General features: G+C 39.8%; 1 protein-coding gene across 1 annotated transcript in view; it reads right to left on the reverse strand.

Annotated features, from left to right (window-relative positions):
* Positions 1-2,783: 2,783 nt before the first annotated feature.
* Positions 2,784-15,787, reverse strand: part of MEI4 (meiotic double-stranded break formation protein 4) — a 77,983-nt gene continuing 64,979 nt past the window's right edge. The window contains exon 5 of the mRNA XM_089530883.1: positions 2,784-4,017. Within this exon, the coding sequence (XP_089387009.1) occupies positions 3,751-4,017 (267 nt within the window). The 3' untranslated portion in view covers positions 2,784-3,750. The remainder of the gene's footprint in view (positions 4,018-15,787) is intronic.

Here is a 15,787-nt window from a genome sequence, read left to right on the forward strand (position 1 = left end):
ACAAGCTTGCTCCCTCCTCAATATGACATCCTTTCAAATATTTAAACAGGGCTATCATATCACCTCTTAACCTTCTCTTCTACAGGCTAAACATCCCCAGCTCCCTAAGTCGTTCCTCATAAGGCATGGTTTCCAGACCCTTCACCACTTTAGTCATCCTCCTTTGGATACGCTCCAGTTTCTCCACATGCTTTTTGAATTGTGGTGCCCAGAACTGGACACAATATTCCAGGTGGGGCCTGATCAGAACAGAATAGAGTGGCACTATTACTTCCCTTGATCTAGACACTATACTTCTATTGATGCAACCTAAAATCACAGTGGCCTTGTTAGCTGCCACATCACACTGTTGACTCATGTTCAACTTGTGGTCCACTTGGACTCCTAGATCCCTTTCACACGTAGTTTCTTTCAGCCAGTTGTCGCCCATCCTATATCTGTGCATTTCATTTTTCTGCCCTAAGTGCAGTGTTGAAATTCATTTTGTTAGCTTTGGCCCAGCTTTCTAATCTATTAAGATCATTTTGAATTTTGATCCTGTCCTCTGGGGTATTAGCTACTCCTCCTAGTTTGGTGTCATCAGCAAATCTGATAAGTATACCCCCAATTCTGTAATCCAAGTCATTGATAAAGATGTTGAATAGCACTGGCCCCAGGACAGAACCCTGAGGGACCCCACTGGTCACTTCTCTCCAGGAAGAAAAGGAGCCATTGTTGAGCACCCTTTGGTTAGACCAAGATCCAATAACAGACTTTTACTGTTGTTGTTGCTATATGCCTTCAAGTCATTTCTGAATTATGGCAACCCTAAGATGAAACTATCCTGGGGTTTTCTTGGCAAGATTTGTTCAGAGGACATTGCCATAGCCTTCCAGTGAGGCTGAAAGAGTATAAGTGGGTTTTATGGCCAAGTTGGGAAATGAACCCTGATCTCAAGTCATAGTCCAACACTCAAACCACTATGCCATGCTGACTCTTCTGTTATTCAGCTGAATCAGTAGGTGAGTGATGGCTCCCTCCCCACTTCAATCCGTCATCTCCTCTTGCCATGCTTCCTCTCACTCTTTTCTTAATACAGAGATTGCTGGAAGATAAATTTTCAGAGGCACACTACCTATGTCTTCTCGATGTCCTCCTGAATCCAAATTGCCAACCAATATTCAAAAGTGTTCACCTTCAGCTCACTTTCAGAAGAGTCCTACCTCGATTCTGATATTTTTCAAAACTGTTTGAATAACCCCAGTTCAATTCTGGGTTTAGGATTCAGTTGACTACAAACCACACCCCTATGTTGAGTAACCTGTCTGGTTACTCAACTGTCTGCAGTCTGCAATGTATTTGGCTATGTTTAGGCTACACAGCATTTTCAAAGTGCAAAAACTTGATGTTCAATCAGCAACTTCTTTAAAATTGTAAACACTAATACTCCCCTATTTAATACACCTCCTGTAAAGCTTGAGTGGTTTTAATAGCAACTTTTATCATGTCTAGAACTTTATAACAGACTTAATCAACAGCATTTTTTTAAAAAAATGCTTTAATAAAGGATTTAATTAGGTGACCAAACATTATTGCTAATTTTTGGAGGGTTTGTAAATAAGTCCCCAAAGCTAAATGAAGGATTTTTATTTGGAAAAACTGTTTTAAAGATTGCTTACAATATTTGTTTCCCTCCATTATTATTAATCCCCATGTGGTCCCAAATTGGGCACTTTCTGTTTCTACCAGTTTAAAAAAAAATTTCATTTGTTCCACTGGAGCTCTTTTTCCGATTCAAATATCTGATGTAGCCTGCCTGCAGTATTTGGACTGGCACCAGAGTGGAGGGTTTTGTTTTGTTTTTGGACAAAGGGTTAATTCATACTGGAGCCCTTTCTTTTAAAATATATTCATGTCTCTCCATGTTGTATGAATGACACTGCATCTAGTTTGGTCCTTACCTTGAGCCAATGTTGGGCATGTTCAGGTATTATTGCATAGCTGCGACACGTACAGCAATACCTTATTCTAAACTCTTTTCACTGGTTTCAATTAATGCATGAAATGGCCAGTGTACATATTTAAGCTCCCATGTGGAAGCTGCCTGAATTATCTTTCACATGGAAGCTTAAAGTACGAAGAGGGTTATTATATAGACATTATTGCTACTGCAAACAACTGGAGGCAACGTAATTATGGCAATTCATGTCTTTTTGTTACAGATCTTGTGCGGAGCTGCAAAAGGTCTCTCTTACCAATGGTTGTACTCTGTATACCATGGTATTATGGGGCAAAAGCAACAGACTTATTTCTAGGACAAGCATAGATAAAATTTCTTTTTCATGCTATAATTTTCACTGAATGAATAAGTATGTCTCAGGGAACTGTCAATATTCTATTTGTCTTGAAAAGGCAATAATTTGACTACTGAGAATTCACTAGAGCTGGGATTTATATCATAAGGTGCCTGTTCAACAGATTGCTTTTATGTGGAGTAATTATTTAATTAAAGTCAGTTATTATATCACTCTGCGAAAGAACAGAATACTTAACAGAGAAAAAAAAATCTCTGAAATCATTTTTGCTTTGCTTATCAGCAGATGTTGTAGAGAACAATTCGTTATCTAGTAATTAAATTTGAAAAGGAATATCTATATACGCATATTTATTCTGCTCCCTCTGTCGCTAGTATTATCATGATTCAGATGAATTATTTTGGTATTAACAGAAACTAATGTACCTAGGACTTAATCACAAGTATGAGTTGGGTTTTTTTTTATTAAACACTGTTCATAACTCATAACAAAAGCAAAAGCAAATAGTTTTAACATAAAGCTAGATAAAGAAACTTTTCACTTTCATTATCTATAAATCCCATTAGTGCATTTTTCACATAGCACCACATTCTAAGGTAATATGGCAGTCCATTGTCAAATTCTAGAGGTGTTTTACAGCTACATGGAAGGAGGTGGGGTGTAGCACATGCTTTGTATTTTTGCAGTGCCAAACTGGATAGGTCTCTTTCCTGAAAAAAGTTAGGGACAGTATGCAAAATGAGGCTGGAGTGGAGAAGAGTGATATCCCACCAAGAATGACTCCTAACCAAGATGACAGTGCAATGGATTGAAACTGTATGTTGAACTGGTTCTACTGTTCAAAATATGCATAATTAAGTTCTTAATATTATATCCCAAATCAGTGACATCACCAGATGTGGTGACACCCAATGTGGGGGACTGCTGTAGGGGATGGGTGGTGGTGGCCTGCCCTCCTGCTCCTTTGTTCACCTGCCACCTTCCATTGCTGCTGACACTGCCTCGATTCCCTCCACAGGGAGACAGCCAGGCCAGTGATGGAGCCACAAGGGCGCACTTGCCCCTTCACCACAACAGGAGGGGGGCCCAACAGGGTGTCACCCCTTCTCTGAGGTGTCCCCTGGTGTGGGCTGCATCCCTTCACCACCCACTGATGACACTGCCCCCTCCATCCGATTGCACTATATGTTTTAATAAATATCAGGACAAATTTAATATATTCAAAGTATCATATTGAGAATAAAGTTGCTCAACCTCAAGCGACATAAACAAGTCCTTTGCCACCATCATCATGAACTGCTAAATACCTACCGAAACAATTCTGATACCAAAAGAGGAAACTGCATCAACATGGCTGCCAATGGATTTCATGCTTACTCTAATGACATATATCCTTTCAGTGGTGAAAAATGCTTAATGGCTGGCTCCTTCTTCAGCTTGCTAATGCCCAGCAATGTTACAATGCTGGACAGTTTCTTTCACCAGTTTCTATTTCTGTTGCATTCAAAAGAGTGCCTATTCGCCATAAATAAATACAGAACAAGGGAAATTGATCAGAAAGGTGAAAAATAGCTTGATTGAGGTTTTGCAGAAATTTCTTCTTTTCCTCATCGCAGGCAGAACTGGGAAGGTTTTGCTGTTCTGTCTCAGTTTCAAGAAGCTGTTCTAAAATTCTACACAGAAAGAAAATATTTTCATATTGTATACTGTGCTTGCCTTGAATCTAGGAAGAAAAGAAAACAAAGACACTGTTTTTAGTATAAAATACTGTTGCTTGGATGAAAGGGAAGAAACTTAAGGCCAGTTCAAGCATGCATTCACATGACTTGATTTTCACATTACTCAGTATGTGATGACTCAAAGTTGCATGTGTGAACAGATTGCATGGGAAAAAACATTGTGTCTGAGGTGATAATGAATTCTATCTGTGGTGTTTGATCTATGATGGCTTATTCACAGATGCAAGTAACCACTCAATGTTCCAGTAATCACCAAGTGATAAACATACATAGATGAAACAGTTCTTAGAAAATTTACTCTCCACATAGGATGCATACTTTTTTTTTTAAGGAAATGATTCACAATGGATACATTATAATATTCTTTTAGTGTAAGTCTCTTTTAGTATAAGAGACTGACAAGCCCCACAGAATTATAGAAAAACAACATGGATGTACAAGAATATCTTCATAATGTTAATCATTTAGACAAAGGGTAGAGAATTATGTAGAGATTTTTATAATGTCATACTTATGGTGCATCTACATTGTAGAAATAATGCAGTATGACACCACTAACTGCTATGGCTCCATCCTACAGAATCCTGGGATTTGTAGTTTTGTGAGGCCCCAGCACTCTTTGGCAGAGAAGGCTAAAAACTTTGTAAAAGTACAAATCCCAGGATTCTACAGGATACTTTTAAAGTGGTGTCAAACTACATTATTTCCACAGTGTACATCCACCCTTAAGGGTGTTTGCATCTTTTTGTCCAAATTTGATATTCCTGGGAAAGTGTATTCAAATATTATCACTTGCAACTGTTCTGATAATGATTTGTTTTGCACGTGACTGGATCTTGGAAGTACCAAATTACAAGGAATGCAGTTGTAGGAAACAAGTTGCTTTTTTTTTGTAACAAGGGTAGAACAAAGTCACATGAACAAGTGGGAATGAAGTCCCTTTATTGGTGTAATGTGTAATGTCTTCCATTTAGCTTTCAAAGTTATGATCAAAATGCATCTTTGGAAGTATATAAGCATTTCAAAAAGGTTTTATGCCATTCTACTGTTTACCCCTAACGGTTTTTAAGTAACTAAAAGTAACAGGCAATATACCAACTGATGCCATGAATTACCTTTTAAAACACTGGAAGAGCACTGACAATAAATTACTATTCAGCCACTATAATGAATAACAGAAATCAATTACTTTTTTCAAACCTGTGCTTAATGCTGAGATGAGACTGCTGTCATCATTTTGTTTCTTATCCTATAGTTGACATTCTTGCAGATCAAGTCTACCATGTGTTTAGTCAAGAGATGCCATTGATAACTGGTTTGCTTCCTCATTTTGATGAATCCTTTACAATTTCCCACTAAAGTTTTATCTGTTTGCACTGCCTAGCCGAGAAGTGGGTTTATGCATTCTTGCCTTGCACGTCATGCTCACAACTATCCTGTCTCTTATTAACTCCTCTTTTATTGTTCCATAGTCACACTGTTCAGCAGTGATAAAAGCTTCTGCAGTTTTCCCTTGCTCCAGGCATCTCCTAGTAAATGTTGCTCTTTCATATATAACACTTGCTCTCTCTACAAACGGTTATCAAAAGCTTCTTTCACTTCCTTATAATCTTTACTGTCTTCTGCAGTGTGAGGTACCCTGTTGCAAAAGTGAAAGCATTTAACGATTTCTCCATAATCCCTGACACCATTCTATTACTGTCAAACTTCCTAGTGAGCCAGATGCTTAAATTTTGAAAATCCAGATTTGTTATTTTTTTGGCGGGGGCAGGTAAAGTGTCCCCTCCCAAAAAAGTGGAAGTGGAATCATTTCCATAGTTTTTTTGTGGGTTTTTCAAGCTATGTGACAATGTTCTGAAAGAGTTTCTTTCCTGACATTTCGCCAACATCTGAAGATGCCAGCCAGAGATGCTGGTGAAACGTCAGGAAGAAACTCTTCTAGAACACCGCCACATAGCCTGAAAAACCTACAAAAAAACTATGGATGCCGGCCATGAAAGCCTTTTACTTCACATTGGAACCATTTCTGTTATTGGATCAGTACTTTACAAATGGATGTATCTTAATTCTCACTTGGCTCTCATTATTGCAGGGTCTCGTGTCTTCTCTTCCTATGAATTTTTATTATGCACAAGGATCTTATAGAACCTTTGAGACTAGATGTGTAGAAGAAATTGTAGTATAAGCTTTCATGAACTTGGTCTACTTCACTTTTAGTGTTTCTCCCTTCCACTACTTTGCCTGATTTAAATATCCTGCTTCCAGTGTCCCCCAGTCTTTTTGTTTTCTAGTTACTCTTCTTGCTGCCTGAGTGTGTTGTTCCCACCTTCAGTTTTCCTTGGTGGGGAAAAATATTAGGCATCAAGAGCCCTGTTGAAAAAGAAACTGAAGTATCACCTCTACCTACTCCGGATAGTGCCTCTCCTACACTGAACCCCACTGTTTCCTCTTTAACACATATGCATAACAGTAGCCTAACATCAGCACACTTGTTGGAATCAGCAAGGAGAATCCCTTTGCCCTAAATAAGGTAGGCAACCTCTTTTTTTTTACTTGTTCTCACCTTTTTTCTCAAATGGACTAAATCGTATTGTTGCTCCTGAGTAGAAAAGACCTACTGAATCAATGAGATTCACCTACATGTTGACCCACAACAGTCAGCCCTCCACATCTGTGGCGTGGACTTTTGCAGATTTGATTATTTGAGTATTTGATTAATATGTTCTCACTAGGAATCACTAGGTCCTTCAGAGAAATTCTGTGGGATGTTGACCATAGAGCTGTTCTGGAGGACCTAGAGATTCTTAGCAGAAAAAACTTCTCCAGGTATTTTTAGGCCCTCTAGATATTTTTAAATTCTCATGATTCTATGGTCAAATTTTAGCAGATGTTGACCACAGAGTATGCTGGAGGACGAAGAGATTCCTAGAGAAGAGTGTCTTTTATTTGTAGTTTTTCCATATTCACAGAGGTCCTGTGCCCCTAACTTCAGCAAATGTGGAGGGCCTACTGTATTCAACATTTGACTGAATTAGCCCTACTCTAGTCAGGGCTCACCACCAGGAGTCAGCCAGAATATGCAGAGCTCTGCACAAGTGCTAGTGTTGATGGCAATCTTTGAAGTGCTCTTCTGACTCCCTTCTCATTTGTTTGGAACTTGCATCAGGATTTTCTGCCAGTTCATATTTAAAGTACTGCTCAGTACAGTAACAATTAAATTGATGATGATGATGATGATGAATGATTGAGTCCTTTACTTCTTCAAGGATGTTCAGTCAACATCTAACTATATCACTCATTGTTATAGACAGTCCTTGAAACAAAGGCATAACTAAGAACTTAAGGGATGCGGTGGCTTAGTGGTTAAGACTCCAGTTCTGATGACTGGAAGATTGGAAGGATGGCAGGTTAAGGCCTGAGTGCTGCATGATAAGGTGAGCTCCTGTCACTAGTCCTAGTATCTGCCAACCTAGCAGTCTGAAAGCATGCAAATGCAAATAGATGAACAGGTACCACTTTGGTGGGAAGGTAACAGCGTTCAGTGAAGTCATGCTTGCCACATGACCACCAGAGTCTCCTTCAGACAATGCTGGCTCTTTGGCTTAGTAACGGAGCTGAGTGCCACCTCCTACAGTTGGTTAGGACTAAATATTCATGTCAAGGGACTACCTTTACCTTTACCTTTTTTAGGCACTTAAGACATAACACACAACACAATCAGAACACATTTTGTCCTCCAAAGTTTTGAATTTTTAAAACTAAGTGTAATGTCAGGAAGCTAAACATTTGAGCCCAAAACAAAACAAAACAAAACCCCAGCTTAACTCTTTCTTCGGAAGCTTAAAATGAAATTCAGCAGCGAGTTAATGAAAATATATGGGTACTGCTTTGATAGTTTGAATGAACTGGTTATTTTCTATACCCAAAGATACCTTATGCTACACCACAATTGCTACTCTAAAAAAGTGAGAAACACTGGTCTGGGCAATAACCATATCATCTTGGTTGCCTAAGTTGCAAATGAAATACTAAATTAATGCTGAAATTTGGGACATGTTCAAACAAGTTTTTTTGATATGATTTCCTTTGATGTATAACATCAATGGGTTTTATACTTTACTAGGCAACAGCATTAACATTTATGCAGTATATGTGCATGTACAGAGAAGTGAGGGTCCAGGAAAAAACAGAAATTTGATCTGCATGTCTGTTTGTATGTGGGTATATTACAATATTTGTCATAAAGTAACTTTTAAACATTTTGTTACCTTAAAAGGTAGGGGGCATTGCCCCTCCCCTTGCAATGACAGTGTCTCTTTGAAATTTGGGGAAATTGTAGCTCAAAGGAGGCCTGAGAGGAGGGTAACTTTGGGGAGTTTTTTCACCCATGTATACTGGCAATAATTGCAGAGAGTGCTCCAGTTTCAGTAAATAAGGTGTTTTACTGGGTGTATGCAGTGTTTTATTGGGTACAAGTGTTTTACTGGGTAGAAGTGTGCATGCAGACATACAAGAACTGAGGCAACGTTAAATAACATACAGATATCAGAAAGAAAGGTGAGGAAGGTTGGATAGAGAGAAGTTAGGCGTCAGAGAGATAATTATTGTTCCTGCATAGAGGTCCATGAAAAATGTAAAGGGGCTCAGACTGCATTGAGGGTTACAAAGGAGGAGTCCTGGTCTGTGAACAATGTGGCTAGAGTTAGGGCATATTTTTACCCCATTTCATACCCTTAAAATAATAAGCCCTGTTATTTTAAATGGATGATTGGGCATGCTGTTATGCAGCCATATCTTTTGTTGTCTGTGCATTTGTCCTACATTTTTTGTTATCTGTGGGGTGGTTCAGAATGGATCCCTCACAGATAAGAAGGGATGACTGTATTTGCAAGCTACACCTGACCCATATTATACATGAGGGATGTGCATACTGTGGTCCCTGGGCTGTAGGTGGCCCTTGGACCCCTAAAATGTGGTTTCTGGGACTCCTTAAAATGCCTCCCAGATCCATTCCCAAAATTTATTTTTGGGACAATTTTGGGGCAGTTTGGGGAACAAAATCTCCCCAAATCATTTAGAAATGAAAAGACTGCTTCCCCTAAACCCCAAATCTTCAAACAAACAAAACAAAAAACAAACCCAAATGGAAAAACAGTATAATAACATCATGAATGCTGGCCAGAATTGATGTCACATCACTTTGGATGCACCAAATCCTATTAGTACAGCTTGCTGGGCACGCACAAGGAGGAAAAATTGCCCCCACCACCAATGCTACATGTTAAGGTCTGAGCATATTCAATTCATAACTGAATGCTGCCTCCTAGCGTGATGCCTTCTCTTTATTACAGCATCATAATCTCTAAGCACTTAAAACTAAGATGGAGACACAATATATGCAGCACTAGCATGGTGTAGTGGTTTGAGTGTTGGACTACAACTCCGGAGACCAGGGTTTGATTCCCAGCTTGGTCTCTCAGCCTCAGGGGAAGGAATGGCAATCCTCCTCTGAACAAATCTTGCCAAGAAAACCCCATGGTAAGTCCATTTTAGAGTCACTATAAGTTGGAAATGACTTAAAGGCACACAACAACAACAACAACAACATATAACAAAAAGTTAGCAATGACAAAACCTTGCCTGGAGGCTAACAAATCTTATCAACAGTCTTCATGCTTTGGCATTAACTCATAGCTTTTATTTACTTTTTATGGACCATATATGAGATAGCTCATTCAGAGGCAATGCACGAATTGAGAACACCAATTTTTGTAAAGTCCTTGCACTATGATGACTACAGCATATGACTTAGAAATGAATATAGTTATCGGTCAGAAATAGGTGATTGTTCTGATAAATATATTTACTGTATGTTTCTGTTGACCTTTGGGACAAGTGAAACAAAACCCAACAAGAACTGAAGCCCACAATATTTCTCTAGAACAGGTCAAAATGAATGAAAGGAAAATTCTGCAACATGTAACTCATTTTGGGTGAAATATATACTATGATGATGCCCTCTTCTGATAGAGAAAAATACCCCCTAGAGTAAGGAGAATAAATAAATAATGGAATAGTAAGTTCATATTTTTTGTATCCAAGCACATGAAAGCTAGCCCATCCAAGACAAAAGTAAAAGTGACTGCACAATCACAGACAAAACAGAGGTTAAAAATATATTTTTTAAAATAGTCAGATTATTATCACAGGTGGCCCAGCTAAGGCATAAAACAAATCTTTTGAAGTAGCATGAAATACAATTTCGAGATGCAGGAGAAGCAAGGCCCATCAAGATGCAATATGAGAAAAAGCACAAAGGCTAACCCTTTACAGTCAAATATAGTATACTAAAACGGTGACTTGCCTAAGGCTACCTGATGACTATACGGCTGAACTGTGATTGTACCTGGATGGGAATAGTTACATTCACAGTTCATGACTATAACTACAATGCTAAATGAACTCTCAAGACAACTGTAAACTGTTTACTCATTTCCTCTGACTGAATCCTGATTTCATGACAGTGGGGTGTCTTTGTAAGACTGAATAATTCAGGAGAAAAAGATTTGTTGAACTCAGTCATTCTAAATGTTGATCATATCAGTGCATCTTTAATCTCCTTTAAGTACTCCCAGTTTAGCTAGTATGAAGAGGAGATCATTAAACTGTCACACTATATACTTTGTGTTTGCAATCTTCAATTCCCACCAGCTAGGTTTCAACAAGCTTTGTTTCCACTTCATTCTAATAACCTTGGAGAAAAAAACTAATTTAGGGCTAAATACTTAAAGTCACTAGATCCTGTCTGATCTTGGAAGCTAAGCAGGGTCGTGTCTCATAGGGCATGGTTTCCAGATCCTTTACCATTTTAGTGACCCCCCTCTGAACACACTCTGGCTTCTCAACATCCTTCTTGAATTGTAGTGCCCACAAAGTATTTCAGGTGAGGTCTGACCAAAGCAGAATAGAATGGCACTATTATTTCCCTTGCTCTAGATACTATACTTCTATTGATGCAGCCTAGAATTGCATTGGCTATTTAAGCTGTTGTATCACACTGTTGACTCATGTTCAACTTGCTATGTACTAGGATTCCTGGATCCCTTTCACATGCACATTGATTAAATCAATCCATGACAGTGATTTCTGATACCTTCTCACTTCTCAAAATCATTTCCTCCTCCATCCCCAGGTCACATTTGACTTATACATTATTAAACAAATGTTAAAACTGGATCTGCCTATATAAACTGATCCTGGAGGTAGCAGACTGGACTGTACCACTTTTGACTCCAAGATCTGGAATAACCTTTCTGGATTCCTACTTACATAGCTGGCTATATACACATGTGCCAAAACTGAAGAGAATAGGGCAACCCCTGTTGCGAGAAGCTCAGTGTGAGCATGAGAACGTTATATTATATATCTGTTGGCTTCCATCAAGGGAGATGTTTGCAAGTCTTCTAATACACATGGTTCTACTGTAAATAGTGCACATAGAAGGCTAGGTTAAAGGGGGCTCTATTATTCATAAAATACTTGTCTCCAACTCAGGATTTTTTCTACCCTTCCAATTTCCAGTTACATAAGAAAGATAACTTTAACTGAAAGTTACTGGAATAATGCCACCTAATCAAATATCAAAATAGGTTCCTGTAGTTATGCCACTGAGACACCAAGGCAAAAATTAATGTGGTATGTGAAAAACAACTAGTAAATAATGCCTTACTAGTCAGTAAGCTTTAAATGTGATAAAGTGCAAATATCTGTTATATTTCAAAGCAAAAGGAGCTTTCGTGCTTGAAAGGAACATACTGTATTTATTTTATTTTTTGTAGCATTGATATACAACATCTCCACTCTTGGGAAATTGGTTTCAGTGAGTGTTTTTTCCTCCCTTCAGATTAAAGTCACCAAGTAAAAATCTTGGCAAATAAACTGAATTACTGTTTCTTGTTGTTTTTGCTCATTGATTATGAACACTTCATTTCAGAGTTTCTAGATTTTCTCTCTCATAAAAGAACAGGTTTAGACCAATTTTCCATATGATATAGAGAAAGGATTAAATAAGGGAAAGTATCTAGTAAATCTCTCCTGCAGTTTATCAGTCACACTTCAAATACTGTTTTGTCACAGTACACACTGTAAGAAATATTGGCTAAGGCAGCCAAGATAACTGTAAACAAAAATGGCAGGATAAATAATAAGGAATAGAATCATGCCAATATCCACACAGTGGCTATCTTTCAAGCCATTTGCCTCATGGCTCTCCAGGATCTGCCCCAAGGACTTCTTTCTATTACTCCATGAGACATCCCTCAAAGGGTAAACTCTTTTCAGGCAGTCATTTATCATGCAAAGTGATAAATTTTGTTCACTACATACTAAGGATATTGTGGGTCAGGCAGTCTGAGGGCTAATTCCTTTTCAGAAATTCTCCTGGGTCACATTCAAGTGGTGGATGCTGCAAAAGGTTACAACCAAATATACCAAGCTATTGTAGTTTAGAGCTCTTGTGACCATAATTAAATCTTAGGAAAGGTGTTTTGACATTTTAAAGTTGGGATGGGGGGTTATGAAGATTAGGAAGCCCTCAATTAATAATGCCATGGGTAAAGTGATATGGCCTTCTTGGGATCTCCAGGGAGGATGGATTCTCCCTCAGTGCCTGATGTCCTGGACCTAGCTATACATCTTCTATAGCTTCTGTAGAAGGGAAAGCATTGAGGTTATGAGTGGCTGACCATGAACAGTCAATTGGTTAGACACAGCTGGGAACAACATCATTTGAATCCTGATCTTACAGAGTTCTACCCCAATGCTCAAACTATTACACCACAGTTTCTCTCCAATATTAGTATGGTCCTAGACAGACAGACAGACAGACAGACAGACAGACAGATCTTTGGGGATAGAGGCTTTTCAGTTCTTTCACAGTTTGGCAGATTAAGTTATTTTTTGGATAACAACATTGGTATCATAAACAAGCTGTACCTTAAATGTATATCTCATTAGACATTTCTTGAAACACATGAAACGTCCAGCTTACTTTGGCTGTTATCAACAAAGTACATATTCTCCTTCAGGAGATCTTAATGTGTACATCAGCCCTGAGATAAGGAAAGGGGCAGGGACAAAAAGGAAGATATATACTGTATAATATACTCGACTGTAAGTCGATCTCATGTATAAGTTGAAGGCAAAGTTTTGGGGCCAAAGTTATAGATTTTGGTATGGCCCATGGATAAGTCCAAGGTAAAACTTTAAGGCTCCTCAGGTCCATGGTGACTCTTCAGCGTTTCCCCGGCAGTAGACAGAGGCTGTTTCTCTGCTGCAGTGAGGAAGCACCAAAGAGCCCCCTGTTGCAGCCATTCTTTTCCCTTGGAGTGGGGTTAAACAGTCACAGGCACCCCATGTCTCTTCAATCATGCCAAGAAACCTACTTTTACAGTAGACTTTCCCCAGAATGGAAACTCTTTACTGCTGGCCCACCCACAGTTGTCTGTAGTGGCCAGCTTGTCTTCTTGCAGAGGGTGAGGAGGAGCCGGGGGTGAAAAGTCAGTTGGGAGAGAGCTAAACATAAAAGGAGTTAAGGCAGGGAGGGAAAGAAAGTATGTGTGTGTGTGTGTATGCTGGACTAGGGAAAGTGGGGAGGAAGGTGTATGTGTTTGTCACTGGATCACCTGTTGTTCCCATAGAAATAAAAATTGCCCTGAATGAGCTCCTATCATTGGCATTACCATACTGAGCTTTATATAAATCAACCCAGGATATTGAGGGGGTCAGTTTTTGGGCATACATTTCTTGACTTATAGATGAGTATATATAGTAACCGTTACTGTCATAGCATTATTGCATAAATCTCACGGAGACTGATTCTGCCAAACAATGAATTGGTACTTGAAAGCTGGAAACATCTTTGGATATTTTGTGTCCATTTCCCAAGAAAAATGTACTTTCTTGATAACACTCAAAACAAGCTGGAAGTGCAATGTGTTTCAGGAAATGTCTAATGAGACATACATGTAAGATGTAGATCTTCGGTCTGTTTATGATAATGATCCAAACCATAGAATGATCCAAACTATAGAAGAACAGAAAAGAAGCCTCTGCACCAAATATATTTTTTAAAAAGCTCCCCTCCAAATACTTTTTATCTAGGTTCATGCTAATATTGCAGAGCCAGGGCTCATTCCCACTTGCTGTTTAAATTGATTCCTGATTCGTCCTTGCGCCGTTATGGATGTCAATTCCAAAAGGTCCCTCGTTCCCACTATAAAGTGGATTTTTTCTTGCCCCATTGTAATTGCTTCTTTTTGGCACAGTTGTTGTCTCCACTTGTGCCGCTTCAAAATGGAGGAGGAGGAGGAGGAGGAGGAGAGAACCCTTTTGCTCCTGCCTCTCAAAACCTGGACCCTTGGTTTTGATCCCCTTTGGCTGTGACCCACTGAGCGGTGGTCAGCTAAGCGGTGGTCAGCCCCTCTACTACCAGAGAGAAATCCTCCTGCCAGAGTGTGCGCACCTTCAGGGGCAGAGTAGGAGGGGGACGGGGGGGGGGGGAGGCCAAGAAGGAACATTTGGCTCAAGCTCTCCCCTTCTCTGCCTCGGTTGCTTTTAAGTCACCTCCTGAATCACCTGACCCCCTCAGCAGGAATCTATGCTTGGGGCCTCCCTCACCTGCCCACTTTCCCATCTCCACCAGTCCCTGATGGGCTGGCCAGGGACTCTCTACATAAGCACAGCTGTGCTGCCTCCCTGCCATCCTTGAGGAGCAGAAGGAAGCAGAAGGGGACTAAAAAGGTACGTTGGGAGCCAGAGAGAGAGAGAGAGAGAGAGAAAGAGAGAGAGAGGAGGCAGGGGTCCCTGTTATGGCGGAGAGGAAGGGATGGCACTTGCGGAGAGCCCTCAGGGGCTCCCTAATGGAGAAGGAGGAGGCAATATCTGCTCCCAGCCCCCAGAGGCTCCCTCTTCATGGGGCCTCCCTCACCTGCCCGCTTCCCCGTCTCCGCCAGTCCCTGATGGGCTGGCTGGGGGCTTTGCTTGGGTGCTTTTCTTCTGTATAAAAGAAGGACCTGGGAGGAGGAGGGGGAGGGGACACATTTTTATTTTTTAAAAATAAAAGTAATCAATAAATCGATAGAATGGTCAAGTAGTTGCGTGACTAATCTATCAATTTATTGATTACTTTTATTTATTAAAAAAAGCACCCAAAATAAAAAGGCAGCAGTGGGGAGGTGACATCTCTGAGGAGGGATGGTAAACACCCCTCTGCCATTTGTACCTCCCCTCAGAATGAATAAATTCTGATCTGTTGTTCCCACTTATTTGCTTCAGAATCAATTCTTCTGAAAAGAACCACATATAATCTACTGTCAGAAAAAAACATTGGGGTTTTTTTGCGTTTGCCCCACTTTGTTGCAACAGAAATCGATCAAATTGTGAGAACGACGGTCATATAGCCCGATCAGTGATTCGCTGTAAATAGTAGTGTGACTGAGCCTTGCACCAAAGTTTTTTTTTTAAAGCTCCCCTCGAAATACTTTTTTATCTAGAGCCAGTGTGGTATAATGGTTTGCATGGTGGACTAGAGCTATGTAAGATCAGGGTTCACATCCCTGCTTGGATATGGAAACTCACTGCATGGTCTTGGACAAGTCACACTCTTTCAGTCTCAGAGGAAGGCAACAGCAAACTCCCTCTGAACAAATCTTGCTGAGAAAACCCAGTTATAGATTTGCTTTAGTTGAAAACAAC

The sequence above is a fragment of the Sceloporus occidentalis genome, unplaced genomic scaffold (assembly GCF_023333645.1).
Source record: "Sceloporus occidentalis isolate IW3139 unplaced genomic scaffold, rSceOcc1.0.p SCAF_6, whole genome shotgun sequence".
Taxonomy (NCBI): Eukaryota; Metazoa; Chordata; class Lepidosauria; order Squamata; family Phrynosomatidae; genus Sceloporus; species Sceloporus occidentalis.